The sequence below is a fragment of the Prenolepis imparis genome, unplaced genomic scaffold (assembly GCF_030444845.1).
Source record: "Prenolepis imparis isolate NDT839.2.m4 unplaced genomic scaffold, iyPreImpa1.0 SCAF_403, whole genome shotgun sequence".
Classification (NCBI taxonomy): Eukaryota; Metazoa; Arthropoda; class Insecta; order Hymenoptera; family Formicidae; genus Prenolepis; species Prenolepis imparis.
In genome coordinates, this window is record NW_028141561.1 from 1,313 (window position 1) to 24,840 (window position 23,528).

A 23,528-nucleotide genomic window follows, 5' to 3' on the forward strand; every position below is an offset into this window, starting at 1 on the left:
TAACAAGCAGTGTTTACTGGGTTTGCCCGTTGCATCAAAAACGGAATTAAGTATGCCAAGATTTTGTGCGGTTTCAGATACATCTGATCTAACAATTAACATTATAGTGTTTAATATTGTTACAGTTATGATATTACAATCATTTTACATTTATTACAATATCACGAGGAGTTTAAAGTTAAATTTGTTCTCCATGTTTTTAACTGTAACATTACATAAGCGGGTGAAGAGAAAAGGAAATTATATCCGGTCTAAAACAGGGCCCGGACCCCGGACCGAACCGGAACCAAAACCGATAACCGTTCCATAACCATTTTTTGAGTAGAACCGAAATCGTAAATCGTATTGAAATTCTATTAAATTTATAACACCGGACCTATAACCGGATTGTTAAATTATTTTCGGTTTACGGTTCTTTTCGATATTTTTTTCTACTTTTACGCAAATGACGAAAATGTCATGATAACTACCTCTTTGAAGTGCAATACGATTAAAAATAAATTATTTTTAAAATGTTCTGAAATACATGTATTATCGCAATAATGATAGCTGTAAGGATAGTATGTTTTTCGTTATATATATATATATATATATATATATATATATATTTTTTTTTTTTTTTTTTTCATGTACAATATGAAGTATTGTTTATTTATATGTCATAAAAATTAATAATAATTTTTTTAAAGTAATATAATTTAGAAATTATAATTTAATTAGAAAAACGAAAAGTAAAAATTAAAAAAACCGGAACCATAACCGAAAAAAATCGTAATTTAAACGGTTTCGGTTTCCTTTATTTATCAAAAAACCGAAACTGAAACCGGAACAGTTATTAAATATTTTATTAACCGAAACCGAACCCTAATTTTGTTTCGGTCTGGATCCCTATGGTCTGAAAAAATTAATGTGATAAAAATGTTGTCTCTCAGCTTTATTGTCATCGTTGAAAATCATCCGAAGTTTGTCTGAAATGTATAATGTACAATGTGTTATGTAGTTTATGAAAAAAACTAACAATTTTACAATTTCTGATACGTTAGTTTTGTTTACGTATAATTAACTTATAACAATAATTTCTTCCTTGGACATTTTTCCATTCCGTTTATAGCCATAGAGGTTCTTCCAAGTTGGACGCTAAAAAAAGAAAAGATCTCCTTATAGGATGAAATAATTATTAATAATTCTTGGATTGTGTGTGTGTTTGCACAGGGAACGTCTGGTAAAGCATGCCTACAAGATGTACCTGAGTCAGCAGACTTACTATAGAGTATCAGCCTTAGACACTAGGCTCGGCGGTGCCGAGCAAAGACTGACGGATGACTTGTCCGAACTAGCCAGTTCCGTAGCTCACCTGTACTCTAGTTTAACTAAGCCGTTGCTGGACTGTGCTTTAGTCGGCATCGCGCTTATCTCATTCTCGCACAAAATGGGCGCGAAAACGATACCAGGTGAGATTTTTACATTATTGTTGAATATAAATTAAAATATATCCTTTTATTCTGGAATTCCCACGAGACTATTCCGAAATCGCACGCACCTCTGCTCTAATGACTCGTGCACAGAATGAAAATATTATTGAGCTCTTTGTCTTTTATCTTTTATTGGTTATCGCTCTATGTATAATCACGCAATTATGCAAATATATAATGAGAGAGAAGCGCGAAAGGAGAATTCCAATTTACTGAATTGATCTAGAATAAGACAACAGGGCGACAGAATAGAGAGATTCTCTCTATCGTATTGCCATTATTATTATATTGTCACGGTATTATTGTTATTGTACTTTATTATCTATAGGACCACTACTAGCGGTAACGGTTATTGGTTTAACTGGACAAATTTTACGTCTCGCTTCACCAAAGTTTGGCCAACTAGTTGCCGAAGAAGCAACGCGACGTGGCAAATTAAGAGAAGCTCACGCTCGTATCAGTGCCCATGCAGAAGAGATTGCATTTTATGGGGGACACGATACAGAGCATCGTTATCTGAACTCCGCTTATAAGTCTTTGGTGACGCACTTGCAGCGTATTCTCGCTGTCAAGCTGTGGTACGTGATGTTGGAGCAGTTCCTCATGAAGTATGTGTGGTCCGGCACCGGACTCTTCGTTATTGCTATGCCGTTGCTCTACAACACGGCCACATCATCGAAAAGCGGGATTAACACGGATGGCGATGGTGCGTATATGATAAAGCAATGTTTTAGTAGAATATCTCATGTAAAAAAAAAAAGTGGTCGTTTATAAATTAGATTAATAAACTGTTTTCAATTGTACACACATTTATATATATATATATATATATATATATATATATTTTTTTTACATATAAATTTTTTACATATGTTGTATACTTCATACAATAGAGTCTCATTAATTTTGGTTTTCGAAGGGGATAGGAACAAAAAATTATTGGAAAATTCACAGATATCTTTTCATAGTGCGAGCTGCTCAATCGCCGTGCACTCGCGCAAAGACAATTACGCATATGAAACCCGTCTGTGCGTGCTATCACGTGATCTTTCTATTATGATGTAGAGGGGACGTGACATTAGTGTTTGTGAAAGTACATTATGAGGAGTATCAAAATTAACGACGTATCAAATTAAAGGAGACTCTACTGTACTATAAGATATATGTATATACACTGTGCAGAAACAAACAAAAGATTTTTTTATATAGCTATAAATAAAAATAATATTGATAACGTTTACTAATTTATTAATCAGGTGGCGTGAGTGAGCGAACGAGGTATTTGACCACTTCGAAAAATCTCTTGAGCTCCGGAGCGGATGCTGTCGAGCGACTGATGTCGTCTTATAAAGTATGCATCTTATTGTTGGTACTTATTGATTTTTTTGTTTTGTGTGCGTTTAAAAAAATTAGAAAATAAACATATCAAGGTGCTCAATATATTTATAGTATATATTAAATATATTTTAAACTTTTAATATGTCTAATTGTAAGCAGGGATCCGGATCGAAACAAAATTAGAGTTCGATTTTGGTAACGGTTTAATAAAATATTTAATAACCGTTCCGGTTCTAGTTTCGGTTTTTTGATAAATAAAGGAAACCGTTTAAATTACGATTTTTTCGGTTCCGGTTTTTTAAATTTTTACTTTTCGTTTTTCTAATTAAATTAATTTCTAAATTATATTACTTTAAAAAATTATTATTAATTTTTATGACATAAATAAACAACACTTCATATTGTACATGAAAATATATTTATATATGTATCTATATTTTATATATATATATATATATATATATATATATATATAAAACTATAACGAAAAACATACTATCCTCACAGCTATCGTTATTGCTATAATACATGTATTTCATGACATTTTAAAAATAATTTATTTTTAATTGTATTGCACTTCAAGGAGACAGTTATCATGACATTTCCATCATTTGCGCAAAAATAGAAAAAAAATACCGAAAAGAATCGTAAACCGAAAATAATTTAACGATCCGGTTATAGTTCCGGTGTTATAAATTTAATAAAATTTCAATACAGCTTACGGTTTTGGTTCTACTAAAAAAAAACGGTTATGGAACGGTTGTCGGTTTTGTTTCCGGTTCGGTCCCTGATTGTAAGAGAATATATTAAACTACATAATTCTTATCAAAACAGGAATTAGTCGCGTTGGCGGGATACGCGGCACGCGTCAGCGAAATGTTAGACGTTTTTAAAGACTCTGCGCTCTGCAAATACAAAAGAAACGTTGTCACCAGTAGCCCATTGAGATCTCTTTCGAATGGCAACACTCAACTACTTGTAGACAAAATAATTGAATTCGATAATGGCACCCCAGTAATTAAAGGTAAGTCAAATAATTTAAGTAGACTTATATTGCATTTGATTGATTAAATATTTTTAATTTTATTATAATTTTTAATCTACTTTATATCGTTAAAAGTGTGATTATATAATTAATTATAAAAATTAAATATGATAATTATAATATACATATACATATATTATTATCAACTTAAAATTATTATTTAACTATTATATATATTTTTAGTGTTTTATACATTAGAATATATTAATATTTTACAATTTACTTGTAATTTTTAATATATTTCTAATAATTTTGAAATTTCTATAATTTTATATTCTTATCATTTATACAATTATTCAATTTTCACAATTTAATTTACGAAATATTTATTTTTACACAGTCAGGCTCGATCCTGAGTAATCTTTAAAAGATTTTAGCCATTGCTCATTGTTTTTTAAAAAGTAACACATGAAAGTTTAGCTATTTGAATATATATAATAAAAAATAAATACTGATAAAGATTTTTATAACTTGATTTCACAAAAGTTTGCAATTATTTATTTTCTTACATCTACCTTAATAATTTAATATTGCAATTTAATTATCAATATAATGTGTAATTTAATTTGTTTAATTTTTAATTTATGTAAAATATACTTATATAGTTTTATTATATATCATTTACATAATTTTATTGTACATTTAGGAATTGTTCGCGAAAGCATGGACGGCAGTATAAGCTTAATCAACGTGCCGATAGTCACGCCTAATTGCGAAGTTATCGTACCTAGCTTAACAGTTAACGTAAGTAGTCTCTCAGTTATATATACATATATATATTATAAAGTCACGGGACCTCATTATGTTGTTCGTATTTAAAAAATCTCAAGAAAGATTGTATATATATATATATATATATATATATATATATATATATATATATATGTTTATATAATGCATTATATATTTGCTCTTTCTTTTTTTATATCATATTTTTATATAGTATGATATTACTATTATAATTATTATTATCCATGTATATTTATTTTTATTTTTTTATGTTTAATTTATACCATTTTTATTACATTTATTAATTTATTTATTATTACGGTTTACAGATAAAACCAGGTGACCACCTTTTGATCACTGGACCCAATGGCTGTGGCAAGAGTTCTCTTTTCCGCATCATCTCCGGTCTCTGGCCCGTCTATGATGGAACCCTTATTAGGCCAAATGAAAGAAACTCGTCTGAACACAGCAGGCCTGCCTTATTTTACATCCCACAGAAACCCTACATGACTGTTGGTTGCCTTCGAGACCAGATTATTTATCCGACACATTCCAGGTTCCCCATACATATATTTAATTAAATTAAATATTAAAACTGTAAAAATAGAAAGATTTAAATTATTATACTGAAGCATGAGTAGCGGTAGAATTTAATCAACGTGTTGATGATTTAATTGCGAAATTATCGTTTTTAACTTAACAGTGTATATAAATAGCTGCAAACAGTAAACATATGGAGTTATTATATTCCATATATGGTCATTAACGTTAAATAAATTATTATATTTATATTAAAGTAGATGAAATTATATATCATTAGTCAAATTATAAGCAAATATTATTTACATTGCATTTTATACTTTTTATATATATTATATATGTTTTAATTTTTGATCAGAATGTTAATCTGGAAGTTGTGCGTATGTCGCAGATCGGAAAATTGTTCGGATAAAGAGCTACTGCGGCTATTAGATGATGTGGACCTGCGAAGTATCGTGGAAAGGGAACCGGAGGGTTTTGATGCTCTTGGCGATTGGGATTCCACTCTATCGGGTGGCGAGAAACAGCGGCTCGCGATGACACGACTCTTGTATCACGCTCCACAGTACGCTTTATTAGATGAGTGCACGAGCGCTGTCAGCCTCGAAGCCGAAGGAATAATGTATGAAACTGCGAAGAAGAAGGGAATTACCTTGTTGACCATCACTCATCGAGTGGCGTCGCTCGCTAAGTATCACAAGTTGTTGCTGAGATTTGATGGAGAAGGCGGATGGACCTTTGGACCATTGGATATGGATGCTGCATTATCGATGCCGCCAAATCGGGAAGCGAATAAAAAAGAAACGGAACGAGAAGAGGCGAAGACCAGCCACTATCAAATGCTGCATGTATGTTTATCTTGCGTGCTTTATATATATAAAAAAATAATTTATTCTTTCTTAAAGCAGCATAAATTTGCATTTTTTAAAGACATTATGTAGTCACAATTACATTAATCTTCATTTTTACAATTTTAAATTTTTCTCAAATCGCAACTTTTAATACAGAGAATTTATTAAAAATTTTATATAAAAAAACAATTTTTTTCTTGATTTAATATCATCAAGGCCATCAAGGCTTTTTACAATTGCATGTAAATAATTTCTATGTATAATTGTTATAATAATTTTTAACATTTTGTTATTTTTTTCAGGAGTTGCGTGATATACATCCTGAAAATACCTACGTGGGAATTAGTTGAAAACTATAATCTATAGAATTTTGTGTCACGAACAAAATGAAAGATATGTATATGGATATAGAACAAATATGAAACGAGATATGCGCCCATCCGCGTGCGAAATATATATTTATTCTATATCTCATATCTATTTCGTATATTAAATATCGTATATGGACTATTAAAAAAAATATGAAAAAGATGGTAGATAAATTATTATGGTGTGATATGTATGAATGTATATATATTTTTTTAAAGTTGCACCCTGCGAAAACTAATTTTCCTATTTTTAGAATAATTACGCGCGGACGCAACTTTACATATTCTTAAATAGAAAACTTAGAAAATGTATATCACAAAATCGCGCAAAAGAAAAATTTATCAATATATGACTGCTTTTATGGATTGTTCTCCGATCTACAATCACATTTCAGGTAATGTGATATGATATATATATATATATATATATATATATATAATTAAGTAAAATTTATACAGATAATATATTATGATATGCAAAATGCTATTTTTCGAAAAAGAACATTTGTTGAATTTATTATAATATATTTCCTGTTAGGAAACTTACAATTTATCTTATTGCCGATTTAATAGAGTTTCAGAAAATAATATTATTTATTAAGAAAAAAATTTATTAATGTGTTATAAACAATAAAATACTGTAAACTTTTCTTCTCTTGTTCCACACGCTTTCATTGTCCTTTCATTTTTCCAGTTTTCTGTGTCGATTTTAATAAATAGTTTTGATAAATAGATTGTCTTTGATTTTCATTAAAATATGAATTGGACGCACGCGTCGTTGTAAATATATCTGGTAATAAAATCTTATATTTTTCTGTTTTTGTTCCTACAATATAACGATATATCTTCAAACATATTAAAAATTGTTTTATATTATATATACAATAAATATAGTGAAAAAATGTTTTATCAAAAGTATCGTAAATATTGATTATCGAGGTTCACAATATTTTTGCAATATAATTGGTTAATTTTTAGTATGATATAATATAAATGAGATGACGTAAAATGTAGTATTAAATGCAATATAGTTATAAAACAATTAAGAATAATGCAAAGTATTGTATAAAATTCCTATGTTATAGTTACGAGACTGATTAAAAATTAATTTTGCCTTTCTGGCAATATTCATGATTAGAATTCAAAGAGATAAATGAAAGGAAGAGTAGCTGCGCGAAAGCTCTTTCTTTACCTCGGATGGAGCTTTTTGAGGAAGAGCTTTTGTCGACGATACAGTTATTACAGCTGCAATCGCAATTTCGACAAAGGATCGCGTAGTATTAATTTACGCGCTCGTTCGGACAAAAATTCAATTACATATGTGTTTCTTTGTTTTGAAGATGGCCACAGGGTGAGAAGACGACGGTGAGGGCGAGGGTGATGACGCGGGGTGGCAGCAAAGCGGTAGGGGTGGGAAGACCCGCAATTCCCGATGAGCTTACCTACGGGAAACCTCGCAAACGCCAAACGTCGATATGCGCCAGCTCTCGCGAGCCGGTAGCAGCCATCTTGGGGGGTTTGTTGTATGTTCCTCTCCTCTCTTGCGAGCTATAATACCTCCAATGCAATTTTCGGCAATCGATACCGGATAGAATCATGCTGGTGACTGCTATAGATCATTCTATTGAGAAATGGAGCTAAAAGGTATCTCTATTTAATGATATTTTACTTAATTGCATTTTAAATCGTTTCGATTCAATATTAAAAAACAAAAATTATGTAGAGTATACGTTATATCAAAAATATATTGCTAAAGTGTTCCATAGCTTTTATAATCCTTCAATTTCATCGATTTTATATTAATTTATACGCGACGCTTTTTAATCAAAGTATATGTGCATGATGATATACATATTCTTCATATGTTTTAAAAGACTTAAAGAGTATATATGTATAAACTTCCTCGATGGCAGTTTGAAAAAATAAGATAAACATATAGATGTAACAGATTTATTACCTAATATATATGATGGAATTAGTTTGATAATATATTTCGCAACAGATTTAACAGAGTAATTCAAAGGCATACAAGTGAATAACAAACAAACTAAATAATTTATCAATTATTAATATTATATCTATTGTTATATGTAAATATATGATTCTATTACTTCAAAAGACAGAACAACACAAGACATATATATTATACATATGTTCAAATTTTGAAACATTGAATTTTTTCAGCAGAGAGGATCGTATATATTTTATTTAATTTTAAAGATCTCAATCTCTTAAAAATAAGTCCTTAAAACAAAAATAACAATTTACAAAAATGAAACACTTGACTGAAACACCCCGCATCCTTGCATAAATCAGCGACTGTGCGGCCATTCACAATTGAGTGATTAAACCGCATCGAGAGATGACAGTAAAGGCGGTCAGTAATCGCTCATGATTAAAGGTCCAATCTGACAAGATACCAGGCTATCTTGTCGGCGAAGCGATTGCGGATTATCCCCGCGCGGTTTCGATAAACGTTTTCATCACGGTTACTTAATTAAGTCTGCGGAATACGTAACGGAAACACACCCACCCACTCTCTCTTTCTCTCTCCATCGCGAGATGTAGCGTCCACTGTTTTCCGACACGGAGAAATATTATACTTTTGTACGTGTGTTAGGTTTATATACACTTTTTGGAACACTGTGTGCGTGTGAATCGATTACAAATATTTCATCGAATAAAATGTATAACATATATGTATATGTATATGTATATATATATTTCTTTTTATTTGCGTATATTTTTCGTGTAATTTTTTATCCTTTTTAGTACTATATAGAAACTATAATAAATAACTTTGAAACTTTTTAAATTATGCGAGAAATTATATCAATTTAATTTATCGGGAAGTCTTTTTATAAATATACACACAAAATTAAAGGAGATGGAAAATTGAGAATTTATAAATGGGAATTTATTTTCTTATTTTGCGCTCTCTTTCTTTTACATTCATATAATCCTCTTAAATTTTTCATTATTATTAATAATTCTATATTCAAATTTTTGAATTTATTTTCTTGTTTCGTGCTGCTCTCTCTTTCTTTTACATACATAATCCTTTTAAATTTTTCATTAATGTATTTTTCATTAATATATTATTAATAATTTTGTATTCGGATTTTCAAATGTGTTTCTTTAAAGTTTAAAGAAGAAAAAAAAGATTCGATTAATGGTAAGCGTGTGAATTTTCCAATACAAAAAGGTTCTAGTCTCAATTCTCAATCATTGAACATCTTTCTATCGCTTTTTCGAATCTCATTGAGACAGAATTGTGGCTTTATTAGGTACTTTTGGGTTATCATCTCTGTATACGCTCGGTATACAAAATACAAGCCGGCGTGCGGCCGGCTGGCACGCGCTGCATGTAATTCAATCGGCTATTCGAACGAACCGTCCATGATAGGATCAGGGGAGCTGGACGTATCCTAATCCCGGGGAAACGGTTACGGCGTTATATATTGTATAATCATCTTGACGACGATTCCTGCCTTATTTTCTTAGCCGGCTCCTCGCAAGCAGATGCGCCGCTCGATTCTAGCCACACGTTTCCTCTTCGTTAATCCTTTTCCCAAATTAAGAAACTCAAGATACATTTTTGACGCGTATATAATCATCTCGGCGACGCAAATATATAATATATCGGTCGATATTCCCGCGATCTTATTTTTACATCAACTTTTTTCTCTTCTTTATTTTAATAATCATGTTTAGTTTTAATAATTCTAACAAATTTCGAAATAGGAGAGTTATAAATTATATCTTATATCTACGTTTTATATCTCCTTAGATCAGGCATGTCACTTGTTTTGCATCACGGGCTACATGAACTATTATTTTGTATTAAGCTAAGCTTGAGGGCCGCATGTTTTCAATATTCAAGAAATAAATAAAATACGATTTTTTTAAGACCTATTTTTTTCTAAAAATCTCTTTTTCCAAACTTGTTTTTCCAAGAGATTTTCCAAAAGAAGTCTCAGCGGGCCGCAGCCTTTTTGTTGGCAGGCAGCGTGTTTGACACATGCGTCTGCCTTAGATCTTTAAACTTTGCATGACACATGTGCACATGTTATGCACGTGGTTATCGCAAAAAGATACCCAGAAGTGAAAGAGCGATTGAATTGACGCGGGTGTTTGCATGATTTGTAATGGTACTTAATCGCCTCTCTTTGATTTCGGTCGCGAGAGTAAACACAGGTGCGTCAAAACGCGGCCCCACGTCGTACCTGCCGTCGACTCCATCCACTGTACCAGTATTCTACGGATTCGCGACTCAAATAATGGGGCGAGAGAGGGCGAAAAAAGGGCGACTGAATAGTCGCTCGAGAGGGGAACCGGCAAACTCTGATTTCAATAAAGTGTTTCAATGAAATTTTTATATATACATTATATAGAATTCGGTAAATAAAATTAGCAATTATCTAATCGAGATCGCGCGTGGTAGAAATGCGCTTCAATGAATTTTTCTAACAAATTTAAAATTTTTTCTTTTAAATCTTTTTTATTTTACAGATTTTATATGTATAATTCAATTTTATGATTTAACTCCTTATAATTCATTTATTTTTATTTTAATCCATAATATATCTTAATTTTAATTTTAATTTTTAAATTTAATAATTTTTTTTCTTTCTAATTTATGACTCAATGTATAATTGAATAAAATACTTCAGTATACATATATTGTTTTATATGTAATTTTTGTTTTTTCTTTACAAGTTCCATAATTCTCTATAATTTTAAAAATTATAGGATGATGTTACTGTTTTATGCTTAATTAATTCAAAGCAGTATAATATATCGGTCATTAATTATACTTGGATCGTTACAATTCTTCAAAATAATGTAACCTGTAGAAAAAGGGGACAATTTTCTACGAGGCCTTGTGTAAATACCGTATAGCCCAATCGGTTGGAAGTGTAAGTCAATACTCATTTTTTATATACGGCGTGTCTTCTTGAATTCATCTAATATTTGTATACATAACTCGTTCTCTCTTTCTCTCTATACTTTTGTTCTATCATTCTTATAATTAACTCTATATATATACACGTAAAATGATGCAGTTATAGTATAATATAGATCATATTAAAGATTATATTAATGTTCGTCAAAACATACAATACGTTTTTCATTAAAAATAAATTTTGTTAAAGTTTGAATAAATTAAGAGTGTCCTTTCGCGCGTTATTTAAATGTAATTACTTAAAACCATTGCCTTTTGGACAAAATCTAAACTTTGAGAAAACAATCAACTTTGTATTAATTAAAAAATTAAACGGATGAGACACCCTATATATATATCGATGACAAATTTTAAAAGAATGAACCCGAAAACACGATCCCTGCTCCCATCTTGCCGACATATAATAATGATAGTGGTAGTGATGCATCGTGCTCGTGTGGTTGACTTCCTCTTCCTGTATCCACATATCGGAACTACGCAGTCAGGTGTCCGGTCTGTGTTCGCCATTCGCTGTACTGGCGATTACGATGGATACTTGATAGTCGGATGAACGTTCATCAAGAATATGATGGTCAATGCATATGATAAAGAATTAAAACAAGTTGATAGATAAATAAATATATATATATATATATATAGTATATGTGTGTATGTAATGACCTATGAATAAAAAATACATTCGCTTATTTAATAATTTTTGATATAATATATGATTATTATATATTATTAGTAATCATATATTATATGTGTTTCTTGTGATTCTTATATAATATATAAATAATAAAATATAAATATAATATTTAATTATATAAAATATAAAATTATATTATATATTATATTAAAATTATATTATATAAAAATATATTATATAAAATATAAATAAAATATAATAAAATGTTATGTCAAAGATACGCGATAAAATTGAATTGTTGCTGAAGTAATGAATCTTTTAGGAAAGTGACACAAGATCTTGATGCATCGAAAGGAACGCGTATTTTCGCACACGGGTTCACCGTTGACTGGTCAATATCCACGAAAAGGAAGGCATTACAAGCCGATGATTTCGAGAAGGGTATCAGAGAGCAGGACCACCGTGATCGGGGCGCGCGGTAATGGTATCTCGAGAAAATATAATACCTCCCTTCTCTCCAGACAGCTAGAACATATCACCGGTATAGCGCGAAGAAGATCGCCGATCATCGATGATCGCCGAATGAACGATTAGTATCCTGTGTCATCGTACAACACGCGTGTTATTCGACATTCACAGTGGCGGCGAGACTGAATTGGACATGATCTTATTGTTAAAAGTATTCTCTATCAAAGTCTGAAGAGATGTGTATAAAATTAATATATTATATACCTATATAGTTATATAACACAATTTTATATTTTTCTATTTCTGATTAGAAATGTAATTTTCTAGAGCAATTTCTCGAGAGCGCTAAAAAATATTCGACACTGCCCTGCCACTGCACTGCCCTCGTACGTCACTTTTACTCAAGTATAGGGATACGTAAGATCCGATGATGAGATACATGGTATATTGGTGGAAGAAGAAATGGCGAAGAAGAGAAAGGGAGACGAAAACAGAGACAGGGGGGAGGGAAAAAAGGGATAGAGAGCAGTAGAGTGGGGTCGCGGATGGTACGTATACGTAGTTAGTGAGCCGCTCTAAGGGGTGAGAGAGTGGGTGGTGGATAGGTGGTAGATCGCTAGTTAGCCAAGAGACATTGACATGCCGTCCCGCCAGCATGGCACTTAGTGTCTTCAGGAGTCGCACGCCGTCGCGTTGAAATTTAATTATTCAAAATTAAGTCGTTGAAATTTTAATTTTTAAGTTATTTAAAGTGTGTAATAAATTGTATATACAGTCTTAACCTTATCGATTTGATCAAATAACTCGTTAAAAATAATTTGATCGGGAGTGGATTAATCAGTTGGAAGACAAGAATAAAAGTGATGATAAGAATAAGTTCTAATATTATTAGGAAAGAGAAGAAGAAAAAGACAGTAAAGATTATTATTGCAATGTAATTATGTGAACATGATCCGAGATTAAATTTAAGCTGTAATTGGAAGAATTTATAAAAATTATAAAATGAACGAATAATAATTTAAAATATGACAACAAATAACCGAAACCGCGTATAATATATCCATATAATATGAAATATTTAATTATATACGAAACACACAAGTTGATTTAGTTTAAACTATAAGTATTTTAGATTGTAATTTAAATTTCAGTTTTTCCCCTTAAGAATTATATTGTAAAGAATAACAAGAATATTCAAAATATTGTAAAGAAGAAATATGTTTCTTTCGTTTAAAGCATATGTTGAAGAAATCAAAAGAGAAACTCATAAATAATAAAATAAAATACACAAGATAATATAAAAATATATATATACATTGAAAATTATGGAAGAAATAATTAGAATAATGGATTTGAAGAAATTTTATTCGAAGAAAAATAACGAAAAAATATTGTAGACCAGAAATTTCGTTTTGAATAGTAAAGACTAAAGACTTATTATTATCTTATTACATATATTATTCCAACAGTTAAAGTGTATGTGGTATATGATTTATTTTTTATTTTGAAGAAACTGTATTACATCGTAAAAACGAAAGTGGTTCTGTAATGATGGGGCGAGATGGCGATCGACTTTGTAAAAATTAAAATTCCTAAAGACGGTCCCGAGAATAGTGTATAGTTAATGTAAAAGATCATATGGGAAGATGGAGGCATCGCGGTGTTGTGAATGGAATATCCGACGACAGGTTTTCTGCAGAAGCCTCTAGCGGAGATTGGCAGGTCTTCCAAGCCATAAAGGTACGTCTATACGCGCGTAGCGAGCCGTATGCACACGTGCATTTTCCTTCTTCATTCGGTCATTCATAAAAAGTCATTCATCGATTCATCCGGTTGATTTTCGCAGCCGCCTCCCGGTCCTACGACAGTGCCATGCTACTTATATGAAATTGTAGTATACGAATCGCTTAATATTAAAAAGATGTCGTAATTTAACGCAGAAGACAACATTTTCAGAAAGTTTGGGAAGAAAAGAATATTGCTTTATAATTAAGAATGAAAAGTTTATGGAAATCAAATATTAGGCGTTGTAATTACATATATTTTTTACGCTCAGGGTCTCTTAAAAGAAAATAGAAAATTTTCTTATAAATACTTTGAATTTTTGGAAAATTAGAGAGAGAGAAAGTATATGTGACATTTTATATTAAAAAATGGTTTACATGTAAGAGATCAAAATACATGTATATATGGACTAATAATTATTATATATAATGTATGTAATTTAATCTTCAATTTCTCGCAGAATTTAAGAATTTGTTATATTTATAAACTAAGAAAATCTTTGCACGTAACATGCGATTAATGAATTCACATAATTAAATATAATTAGAAGATTAATTTCCAGTGCAAAAATAGAAAGATTGAAGCAACCACGAAGTTTCAGATTCTCTCTCTTAAACACCCTTTTCTTCAAAAATTACATGATATCGGACTTTTCAAATCTATGAAATCTCTTTTCCTTACTATAATAAATTAATACCCTCATTCAAACGCAGAAAAAAGGATTGCAATATTTTTTAATTAATTGTATTGTCTTTTTTAATAATATTTCCGCAAAATATCAAAGATTGCAACGATGAAAAAAGCTCAATCTTGAGTGTTCACTTTGGTAATTTGGTATATTCCTTCTACTTATATGAGTTCAATGATTTGACAAAATTTTTAATTTAGCAATCAATATTTTGATGTAACAATAAAACCAAAATATATATTTATGTATTCTTACGTTAATTTTAAAAAGATTTATCTTCATAGAAAAAAAATCTGCGTAATCTCAACACGATCCGTGAATTCTTCCATAATTCTCGCAATATGCTTGATAAAATTGATGATGCGGGACACGCGTTCAACGAAACACAATCAAAATATTCCTTAACCGCCCACCAATCACTTTTACATCTACCTTGTGTAGTAAAAAAAATACAGCATCGATGGCGAACGGCGATTCGCGGTGAAGCTGCGCGTCGTTACCAGGACGACCGGAGAGGGTTGGACCGGCAGCAGCGCGTCTCCGTAGGGAGAGGAGGCCGAGGGTTGCGAAGAGGAAGGGTGGACAGGCGGGCGCAGGGGTGTACATCCGGGGGATAGGCCGCTGTCGGGAATTTCGCAGAGATGGAGTTTCTGCAGAATCATCACGCGGTCAACACCTCCGAGCCGCCGTACACCCTCGGTACAGGTGAGATCTAGGATTTTTTTCAACATCCCTGACGAAGACCATTGACGAGGACGACGACCGACGACAGTTTTGCACGTTGCGAAATCTCGAATCGGATTTAATTGCGACACATCTTTCGATCGTCGACCGCAATAGTTTGAAAATTGTAAGATGTAATTGACACAGTTAATCTTTTTGTTTATTATATCGTTCTATAAAATGTCAAAATTTCAAAAGTTTCAAAAGTTTCAGTGATACTTATGTATGTTCTCATGAAATTACACACTTTCTGATATTCAAGTATTTTACGTGTTAAAAAGTGATGACAAAAGTATATGTGTGTCAGTTTTTGCGACATTTGCAATTTTTTTCAAAAAGAAAAATACAAGAAATCTCCAGAAGATTAGCAAACTTGAAAACGATATTTATTTATCATTTATATGGTTGAAAGATACCTATCACACGATGACATAGGTATGGTATATCAGAACGAGTGTCGGGATTATTCCGAATTTGGAATCAACAATCAACTGATTCTGATAATAGTCTTTCTTTTATTCGTCGCGAACCTTCGTCGCGATTAGCACAATCTGAAACACGTCTATAATGTACACGCAGCAATTTAGACTTTTACAAACTTGAGTCGCAAATTCTTTTAAAATTAATTTTATAAATGAATAACAATCCCTGTGGAAATTGATCGTTTCCCGAATCTTCAGGTTCCGTGGGCAGCATCGAGGCAACCATCTCATCCAGTCTCTGTTCTGGACCGCTGGGCGTTCTCGCGAGCGACGACGTTCTATCAACTGACAATCAAAACGAAGAGGCAGCCGCCCTCGGGGCCGCTCTGCAGGGTACACTGCGTTTACAGGATCTCCAGAACTCGCCGGATGACATCGGCACCGACCAAGGCCAGCAACTTTCGACTTCCGGCCAGGCCGTAAGCGAATTCGGTGGCAGCTTCTGGGTCGACGATATGGCGGGTTTTCCTCTACCCCCGTTGGACCTGGATCCGCTGCCTCCCGGATTGTTCAGCCCATGTTCGGGAACGTACAAGTATGTAGATCTTTTTTCTTCTTTGTCTTTTTCTTCTTTTCTTCTGTTTCTTTCTTTTGTAACATTATTTGAAATCTTGGGACTCTTGATATGATGTTTAAAGTTTAAAGCGGATCTTCTGTTCTTAACTAAAATTTTTACAAAAGAAAAACATGTCTTTTTAGACACAAAAGTCATATGATTTTTTTCTTTTTCTCTTGATTTTACAATCTTGCTTTTATTAATCTACAAATTCAATGATTCGCGCGCGAATAGACCTTGTAAAATTGAAAGTTTCTTTCAGCTGGGGCTGCTCGCGCGGCGAATGCATGCCAAGGACCGGAAACGGCGCGAACGGCGAGGGCGTTGCCGATGTCCTTTTGTCCCTGAAACACGCAGTGGTGCATCCTGGAAGTCCGACAGCCGGCTATTATCCTACCGGTGCCGGTTCTGCCGCAGCCCATCACTACTCGCAGGACTATGTGCAGAATCTAGGCCCGTCGGTCCCAGCTCCGGGTCATTACGGGTCTGCATCCGCTGCCATGTCTGTCAACGTCTCGATGAACATGACGATGAACATGAACATGCACTCCGGGTAAGGATTCCTTGTTCTTTTTTTCTCTTATCTTAAAAACTGTTATTACATTGACAAATCAATTAAAAAAGGTTCGTTTTTATTATATATATTTATATCTTCGGGGATATATATAATTTACCGATTCTATCCTAATTATTACCCATTCATTTAATTTATAATATACTTTCTTTCTCTCTTTCCTCATAAATTAATTAAAATCGTCGTATAAAAAATATATACAAAATTAATTGAAGGATTTGTCTGTTTTTGCCTTAGCTTTTCATTCTTAATATTCGAAACTAATCCTTCGAATCTTAATCGTTTCTATAAAAATAGTTTATCCTCCAATAGTAGCCGCCGCGCCGTCTTGTTTCCCGCACCCTCCCTGGAGAGTGCACAGCTATTTAATCTTACCCCTACCTTTCTATATACGTACATATCTTTATCTTCGTATGTGTATATATGTTTCTAGATACGAGCAGAGCTATTCGTCGCCGTGGGGTGTGGAACCTCTTTTAAGTCCCGCCCCTCAGTACGGCAATCCGGTGGAGGCGGCGGCGCAAACGACCGCGAGGGTGAATCAGGGCGCACCGGCCAATAGCGGCTTGATCGGCCATCCCCATTCTCACCCCCAGCCACATCACGGTGGCGGCCGGCTGCAGCTCGGGGGTGAACACGCGATATGCGTGGGTACGGCAGCTCCGGCGACTGGCGCGGGCGGCGTCACCCCAGAGGATAATGGCAGACCGAATCTATGTAGGATATGCGGCAAGTCATATGCCAGACCTAGCACTCTCAAGACTCATCTGCGCACTCATTCTGGGGAAAAGCCGTTCAGGTCGGTCTCTCCGAACGGAATCGTCAATGAGAAATTGCGAAATTTTTGCCGAATTTAAGAAAAAATTTATTTATTTATCATACAACGTTCCATTTTATTTTATTGTATTGATTTTAAAAAGAAATTATTCCAGTGGCAGTACTGATAATAGTACTGAAAAAATTATATATATTTTCTTCCTATTGTTTAATTTGAACTTTAGACTCTCAAATAGTTTTATGAAAATAATAAAAATGTTTCTCAACTCATCGAGAGAGAGAGAAAATGAGCTGCTTTCTATTTTGCTTATATTATGAAAAAAAAAATGTTATTATTTTAATAGAGAAGTAAATATTTTGTAAAGATGTCACGCGTGCTCGAAGGCGTTCAGCCAGGCGGCGAATCTGACTGCACACGCGAGGACACACTCTGGAGAAAAACCGTTCCGATGTCCGGTGTGTGACAGGAGATTTTCTCAAAGTAGCTCGGTGACCACGCATATGAGGACGCATTCGGGCGAACGGCCCTATAGGTACGTATTCGAAACTAAGTTTTTCAGAATTGACAAAGTACAAATCTCTCTCTCAAAAGATTAATTTTCGAATTTTAGCGGTCTAAAAAAAATATTTTATTACTTAAATAATTTAATTCTCTTTTTAAACGTTGATAATACAAATAAATTTAATTGAATTTATTAGTTCAATTAATGCATATCAAAACAAATAATTATTACTATTTTTTTTGTTTAATATTTAGAAAATATTAGATCTTACTTTACAATATGTAATCTTTTTTGTTGTATATAATCTTTTAATTGATATACACTTTTAGCAATATTTTATCAATTTATTTTCTATTTTTATCACTATATCAATTATACGTTTCTTATTATTATATGTACATACATGTTAATTTGAGATTATTATCTATATATTATCTTAAAATTCTGAATTATTAATCGTCTTTCAAAATTGCTCACTTTTCCAGATGTCGATTCTGCAAGAAGGCATTCTCCGACAGCTCGACGCTTACCAAGCACCTACGTATTCACTCCGGTGAGAAACCGTACCAGTGTAAGCTATGTCTACTTAGATTTAGTCAGAGTGGTAATCTCAATAGGCATATGAGAGTCCACGGCGGTTCCCTGACGTGACACAGTCCTTGCGCATCAACACAGTCCACGATAATGATGATCGATGACAGCGATGCTGCGCGTCAGTTTCCCAGATGCTGTCGAATACCTGTGATTCGATTAGGAACAAACTCGCCGGAAAAGTGAAACGCGAAAATAAGGCGTGCGCGCGTCGATATACATATATATACATATATTTAATTTAATACTAGTATAATTCATTTTCATCGGTATAACTAATTGAAGAAAAAAGTTTCGATATCTCTCAGCCTCTCTTTCTCTCCCTCTGTGTACTTTATTAATTTAACTATATATATTTAACACGAAAAAGTTTCAGATAAAAAATCGTCGTGAATAAACATACAGTAAGCCAATTGTCAATGATCTATCAACAGATTGATAACAGAAATTAATAAATCAATCGTGTAAATTGTATCAAGCTTGTGTTCTATCGACAGATCTTATTGCAAACGTGATGACATATTAATGTCAGAAATCGAGTATAATCTTATCGAAAGAAGATTTTGCTCGATTTTTGCCGTCACTTTGCATTAGATCGTGTTTGCAGATCGTGCTTGATTTCTGTGTCATCATATTTTGCTGACAAACTTTTCTAAATTTTTGATACTACATAAATACGTTTCTGCTGATAAGATTGCATACAGCAAATTCGGCATAAAATCTAGCCTTTCTATCGAGAAAATTTGTAGCATTCTGCACAATTTGTATATTAAATTGTATTAGACCTTGGCTATCTAGCATACATATAACTTTTTTGCAATTATGCTATGCTTTCGAAACTCGGCGAATTAAAAATTCGTAACGTAAAAAAAATGCATTTTATACATTATTATGAAATTATATAACGAAAACTACAACGCAAATCATATTATAAATTATATACTGAACATTATGTTTTTGTGTGTATGTGTGTAATTACATAATTATAATTAGTAAATGATACATTCTCGAAATCTTCTCGAAATAAAATCGCGACGATAAGCTTCTACGATTTACGATAACTCTCTAATAATTACGCCGGACGTTTTAAGGCTCCTGGGTGCTCACCGCGGCCATATTGGATTGTGACGTCAGAGGCGAGAAAGCACACGCTGAAAATTCTTAGATGCCATTTTTTAATGAAAAGATATTTCGATTAAACAGCACTTCAGATGGCTTTAGCACACTCTTAAAAAACTTCGAAAACTATCCTTTTCCCTTTATAATCAATCAACATCTGTAAAATGATTGAGATATCAGACTTTGACATGCGGAATGACTGCGCATGTACAAAGACCAGACGGACTGGGCTTCATAATATTACATTTTACAGCTGTTGATTGATTATATAAAGGGGAAAGGATAGTTTTCGGGGTTTTTTAAGAGTGTGCTAAAGCCATCTGAAGTGCTGTTTCATCGAAATATTTTTTTATTTCGAAATGGCATTTAAGAAATTTTAGCGTGTGTTTTCTCGCCTCTGACGTCACGATTTCGACATGGTCGGCAAGGAGCCAGGAGCCTTAAATACAAATATAATATTACTAACACACAATATGTAATACTTTTTAACATAATCAATTTTTTTAGATATTTGTTTTACAATCTACAATATTTCTCAGATTTTTATCCAGTTTTCAATATATAGCTTCAATCAAACGCTTAAAAAATTTGCATTTTTTTATATACAACATTATTTCTTTCCAGTTATTTCACAAATATCACGATTATAATCTAATAAGATCTAAATTTAGTAAGCATCAAATATAGTGATCAGAAGTCAAAAGGACAGAAGCTCTCTCTCTCCTGAAATTAATAAAAGATTGATTTGACACGCTTCTGATTGTTAACTCTAATAATAGGCTTGTACACTCTGTCTTATATGTATATTGGTCAGGATGGATGTAAAATAGGGTAATAGACTCGAGTGTGCAGACAGCGTATTTAACACAGCACACAGCAAGCAAAACTCCGTCGATATTATTGTACAAATATTGTATTTATTATAATTATTATTAATTATAATAATAATGTTGCTCGTTTTATCTCGACACCACCTTTTCTCAATTATTTATTCTATCGTCATCGAGTGTGTCAAGTGGCTCTTCTTCTTTTTTTGTGTTGTAGTTCGCTTCTCTTTTTTTTTTTTTATATATATATAATCGCAATGAACGAAGACGTAGTTTTGGTGCCGTCGATTTTTACTCGTCGAGAAACGAAAAAACGAAAAATGAGATGGAAACAAAGAGAAGAAACAAATATTACAGAATATTGATTGATCTATCTATACAAATATATTCGCATGAAAAGAACTCATTTAAAAACTAATTATTAATTGAAAGCAACATATCTTTCTCTCTCTCTCTCTCTCTCTCTCTCTCTCTCTCTCTCTCTCTCTCTCTCTCTCTCGCTCATTTGTAATTCCACATTTTTATCAAGAATTATTTTCTTCGCCTTTCTTTGTTACAGAAAGACTTATTTCGAATAAGTCCTCTACGCTTCAATTCACAATTATCTCTCCGCAATTAAAACTATATATAAATGAGAACAACTCTCTCCGTAGTTTTCTTCTCAAGTAAATTATTTTCATTCTCTCTCTTTCTCTCACACGCTCGCAGTTTCTATATATATATATATATATATATATATATATATATATATATATATATATATTTATATTTATATATATAATGACGTATTTATATTTTTGAAAAAAAAAAAAAAAAACATGTATAATGTTTTTCTACGTTATGTCGATACGATTGCGCCATGGCGAGCTGGTTCTTTTCTTCTTTTTTTTGTAAGAAGTAAGTAATAAGATTTTAATATCTTTGGAACCATCTTGTCATGCAGCAGACGTATCTCGTGTTTTTTTTATGTACGTAGTGTATTCTATTCAAAAATGTGTGTACATTTCTGTCACGCGCTCTATGTGTGTATATGTATAAGTGTATTTGTGATGCTTTCTGTTTCTTCTCTCTCTCTCTGTCTCTCTTTCTCTCTCTCTCACACACACTTTCTCTCTTTCTATCTCTCTGATTCTCATCTCTTCTAGTCTCTCATTTCGTGTTATTTTTCTGATTTCTATAATCTCGGATTTCTTTCTAAAAGTCCAAATTGGAATGATTTTTCTTGCATTTCTTCGCTAGGAAAAGCACAAAGGCTCTATCGCAAAAATTTGCAAATTACATCTCAAACGCACACTTCCAAGAATACTTAACTTTTTCAGTCTATTCTCTATCTTTCTTCTTATGTCAAATGATTTTTAACTCACTAAAGGCCACGATGTATTATAAAAGATTTAATTAAAAGAAGAAATTGTAATATATTAAAAAATTTATAATTGAAAAAAGAAAAATTGTAATAAATTTCGAAAAATTATAATGCAGAGTGTAGAGAATAAGAAATTTTGCATATGTTATTAAAATTTTTAAAAAAATTTAAATTAAAAAAAAATATATATATATAATTTTTTTTTATAAATTTTTGAACCATGAAAATATTTTATATAAATTTGTTTGTTTTTATTATATGAAAATTTTGACAATATATAATTTTTTTCCGAGATTAATATTCCATTGAATAATATTCGAAAAATTAGTAATTTAATATGTTGCTTAATTAAATTTTTTTTCGTTTTCTCATTAAATTATATTAATTAAAAAATAAAATTCTTATAAATTTTATTTAAAAAATTTTTTTTGAAAATTAGCCATTAGTGAGTTAAATACAACGAGGGCTTTAGCTCTTAACATATTAGCCGCTGAAAATTGAAAACAAAAATCATCTGTAACTGTTCTCTGTAAATTTATATATATATCAACGCATCTTTTTATCACTTCAATCATCTCTCTTAAAATTCTTCTAATTAGTAAATTAATGATTATCACTATTTGTTTTTATAATAATAGTTACCCCATAATAAAATTTTCGAAAAAATTAAAAAGTAACTAAAAAATAAGAAATCGAAAAGATATGTGCTTTTCTGTAAAATAGATCACCTCTATATTTTTCTTTTTTATTTAATTATTAATATAATTATTATATATTATCATTTTTCTTAATTTATCTAAAAAAATTTTATTTTCTTTATTTTTTCTCTTCTCAAATTTTTATCTTTTTCGTAATTATATTCAAATGTTTATAACATTGCAATTACTTTATTTAATTCAATAATCGTATTACAATTATGAATCGATAAAAGTCGTTTCTGTACGTTTTACTTTTTTTTTCTCTTTCTCTTTCTTTCTTTCTCTTGCATTCTTCCACTTTCAATTTCTCATTCTCTTTCTGTTGCCTATCTCACTTTAAATACTCTTCACTCAAAAGATGATCATTACAGTTGTTCTATGTAACACAAATTATTTATATTTTGGCAAAAAGTCTATTATAGGAGATTATGCTA

The 23,528-nt window shown here is 31.9% G+C and overlaps 2 protein-coding genes across 3 annotated transcripts; both read left to right on the forward strand.

Moving 5' to 3' along the window:
* The first annotated feature begins 1,033 nt into the window (after positions 1–1,033).
* On the forward strand, positions 1,034–14,148 carry Abcd (ATP binding cassette subfamily D). Of its 2 annotated transcripts, XR_014427363.1 has the most exons (11): positions 1,034–1,451; positions 1,801–2,178; positions 2,729–2,823; positions 3,645–3,834; positions 4,502–4,599; positions 4,914–5,140; positions 5,516–5,972; positions 6,278–6,738; positions 7,684–7,987; positions 12,263–13,342; positions 13,919–14,148. XR_014427363.1 is itself a non-coding variant. In XM_083058150.1 (8 exons), the coding sequence occupies exons 1-8, from the start codon at positions 1,241–1,243 to the stop codon at positions 6,323–6,325; spliced, it is 1,704 nt and encodes a 567-aa protein (XP_082914276.1). In that variant the 5' UTR covers positions 1,034–1,240; the 3' UTR covers positions 6,326–6,752. The 2 variants fall into 2 exon arrangements, 1 of the variants encoding a protein (XP_082914276.1); XM_083058150.1 differs by lacking the exons at positions 7,684–7,987; positions 12,263–13,342; positions 13,919–14,148 and having other exon boundaries at positions 6,278–6,752.
* Positions 14,149–15,447: 1,299 nt separating this feature from the next.
* LOC145948463 (uncharacterized) lies at positions 15,448–19,491 on the forward strand. The gene is made up of 6 exons (XM_083058151.1): positions 15,448–15,586; positions 16,285–16,621; positions 16,905–17,195; positions 17,650–18,015; positions 18,359–18,526; positions 18,982–19,491. The coding sequence occupies exons 1-6, from the start codon at positions 15,523–15,525 to the stop codon at positions 19,145–19,147; spliced, it is 1,392 nt and encodes a 463-aa protein (XP_082914277.1). The 5' UTR covers positions 15,448–15,522; the 3' UTR covers positions 19,148–19,491.
* The last annotated feature ends 4,037 nt before the right edge of the window (positions 19,492–23,528 follow it).

Coding starts and splice junctions, on each gene's coding strand:
- LOC145948463 (XM_083058151.1), top strand. CDS start 15,523: ATGGAGTTTCTGCAGAATCATCACGCGGTCAACACCTCCGAGCCGCCG. Junction 16,622..16,904: donor CCATGTTCGGGAACGTACAA/GTATGTAGATCT, acceptor AGTTTCTTTCAG/CTGGGGCTGCTCGCGCGGCG. Junction 17,196..17,649: donor AACATGAACATGCACTCCGG/GTAAGGATTCCT, acceptor ATATGTTTCTAG/ATACGAGCAGAGCTATTCGT.
- Abcd (XM_083058150.1), top strand. CDS start 1,241: ATGTACCTGAGTCAGCAGACTTACTATAGAGTATCAGCCTTAGACACT. Junction 3,835..4,501: donor TGGCACCCCAGTAATTAAAG/GTAAGTCAAATA, acceptor TTGTACATTTAG/GAATTGTTCGCGAAAGCATG. Junction 4,600..4,913: donor TACCTAGCTTAACAGTTAAC/GTAAGTAGTCTC, acceptor TACGGTTTACAG/ATAAAACCAGGTGACCACCT.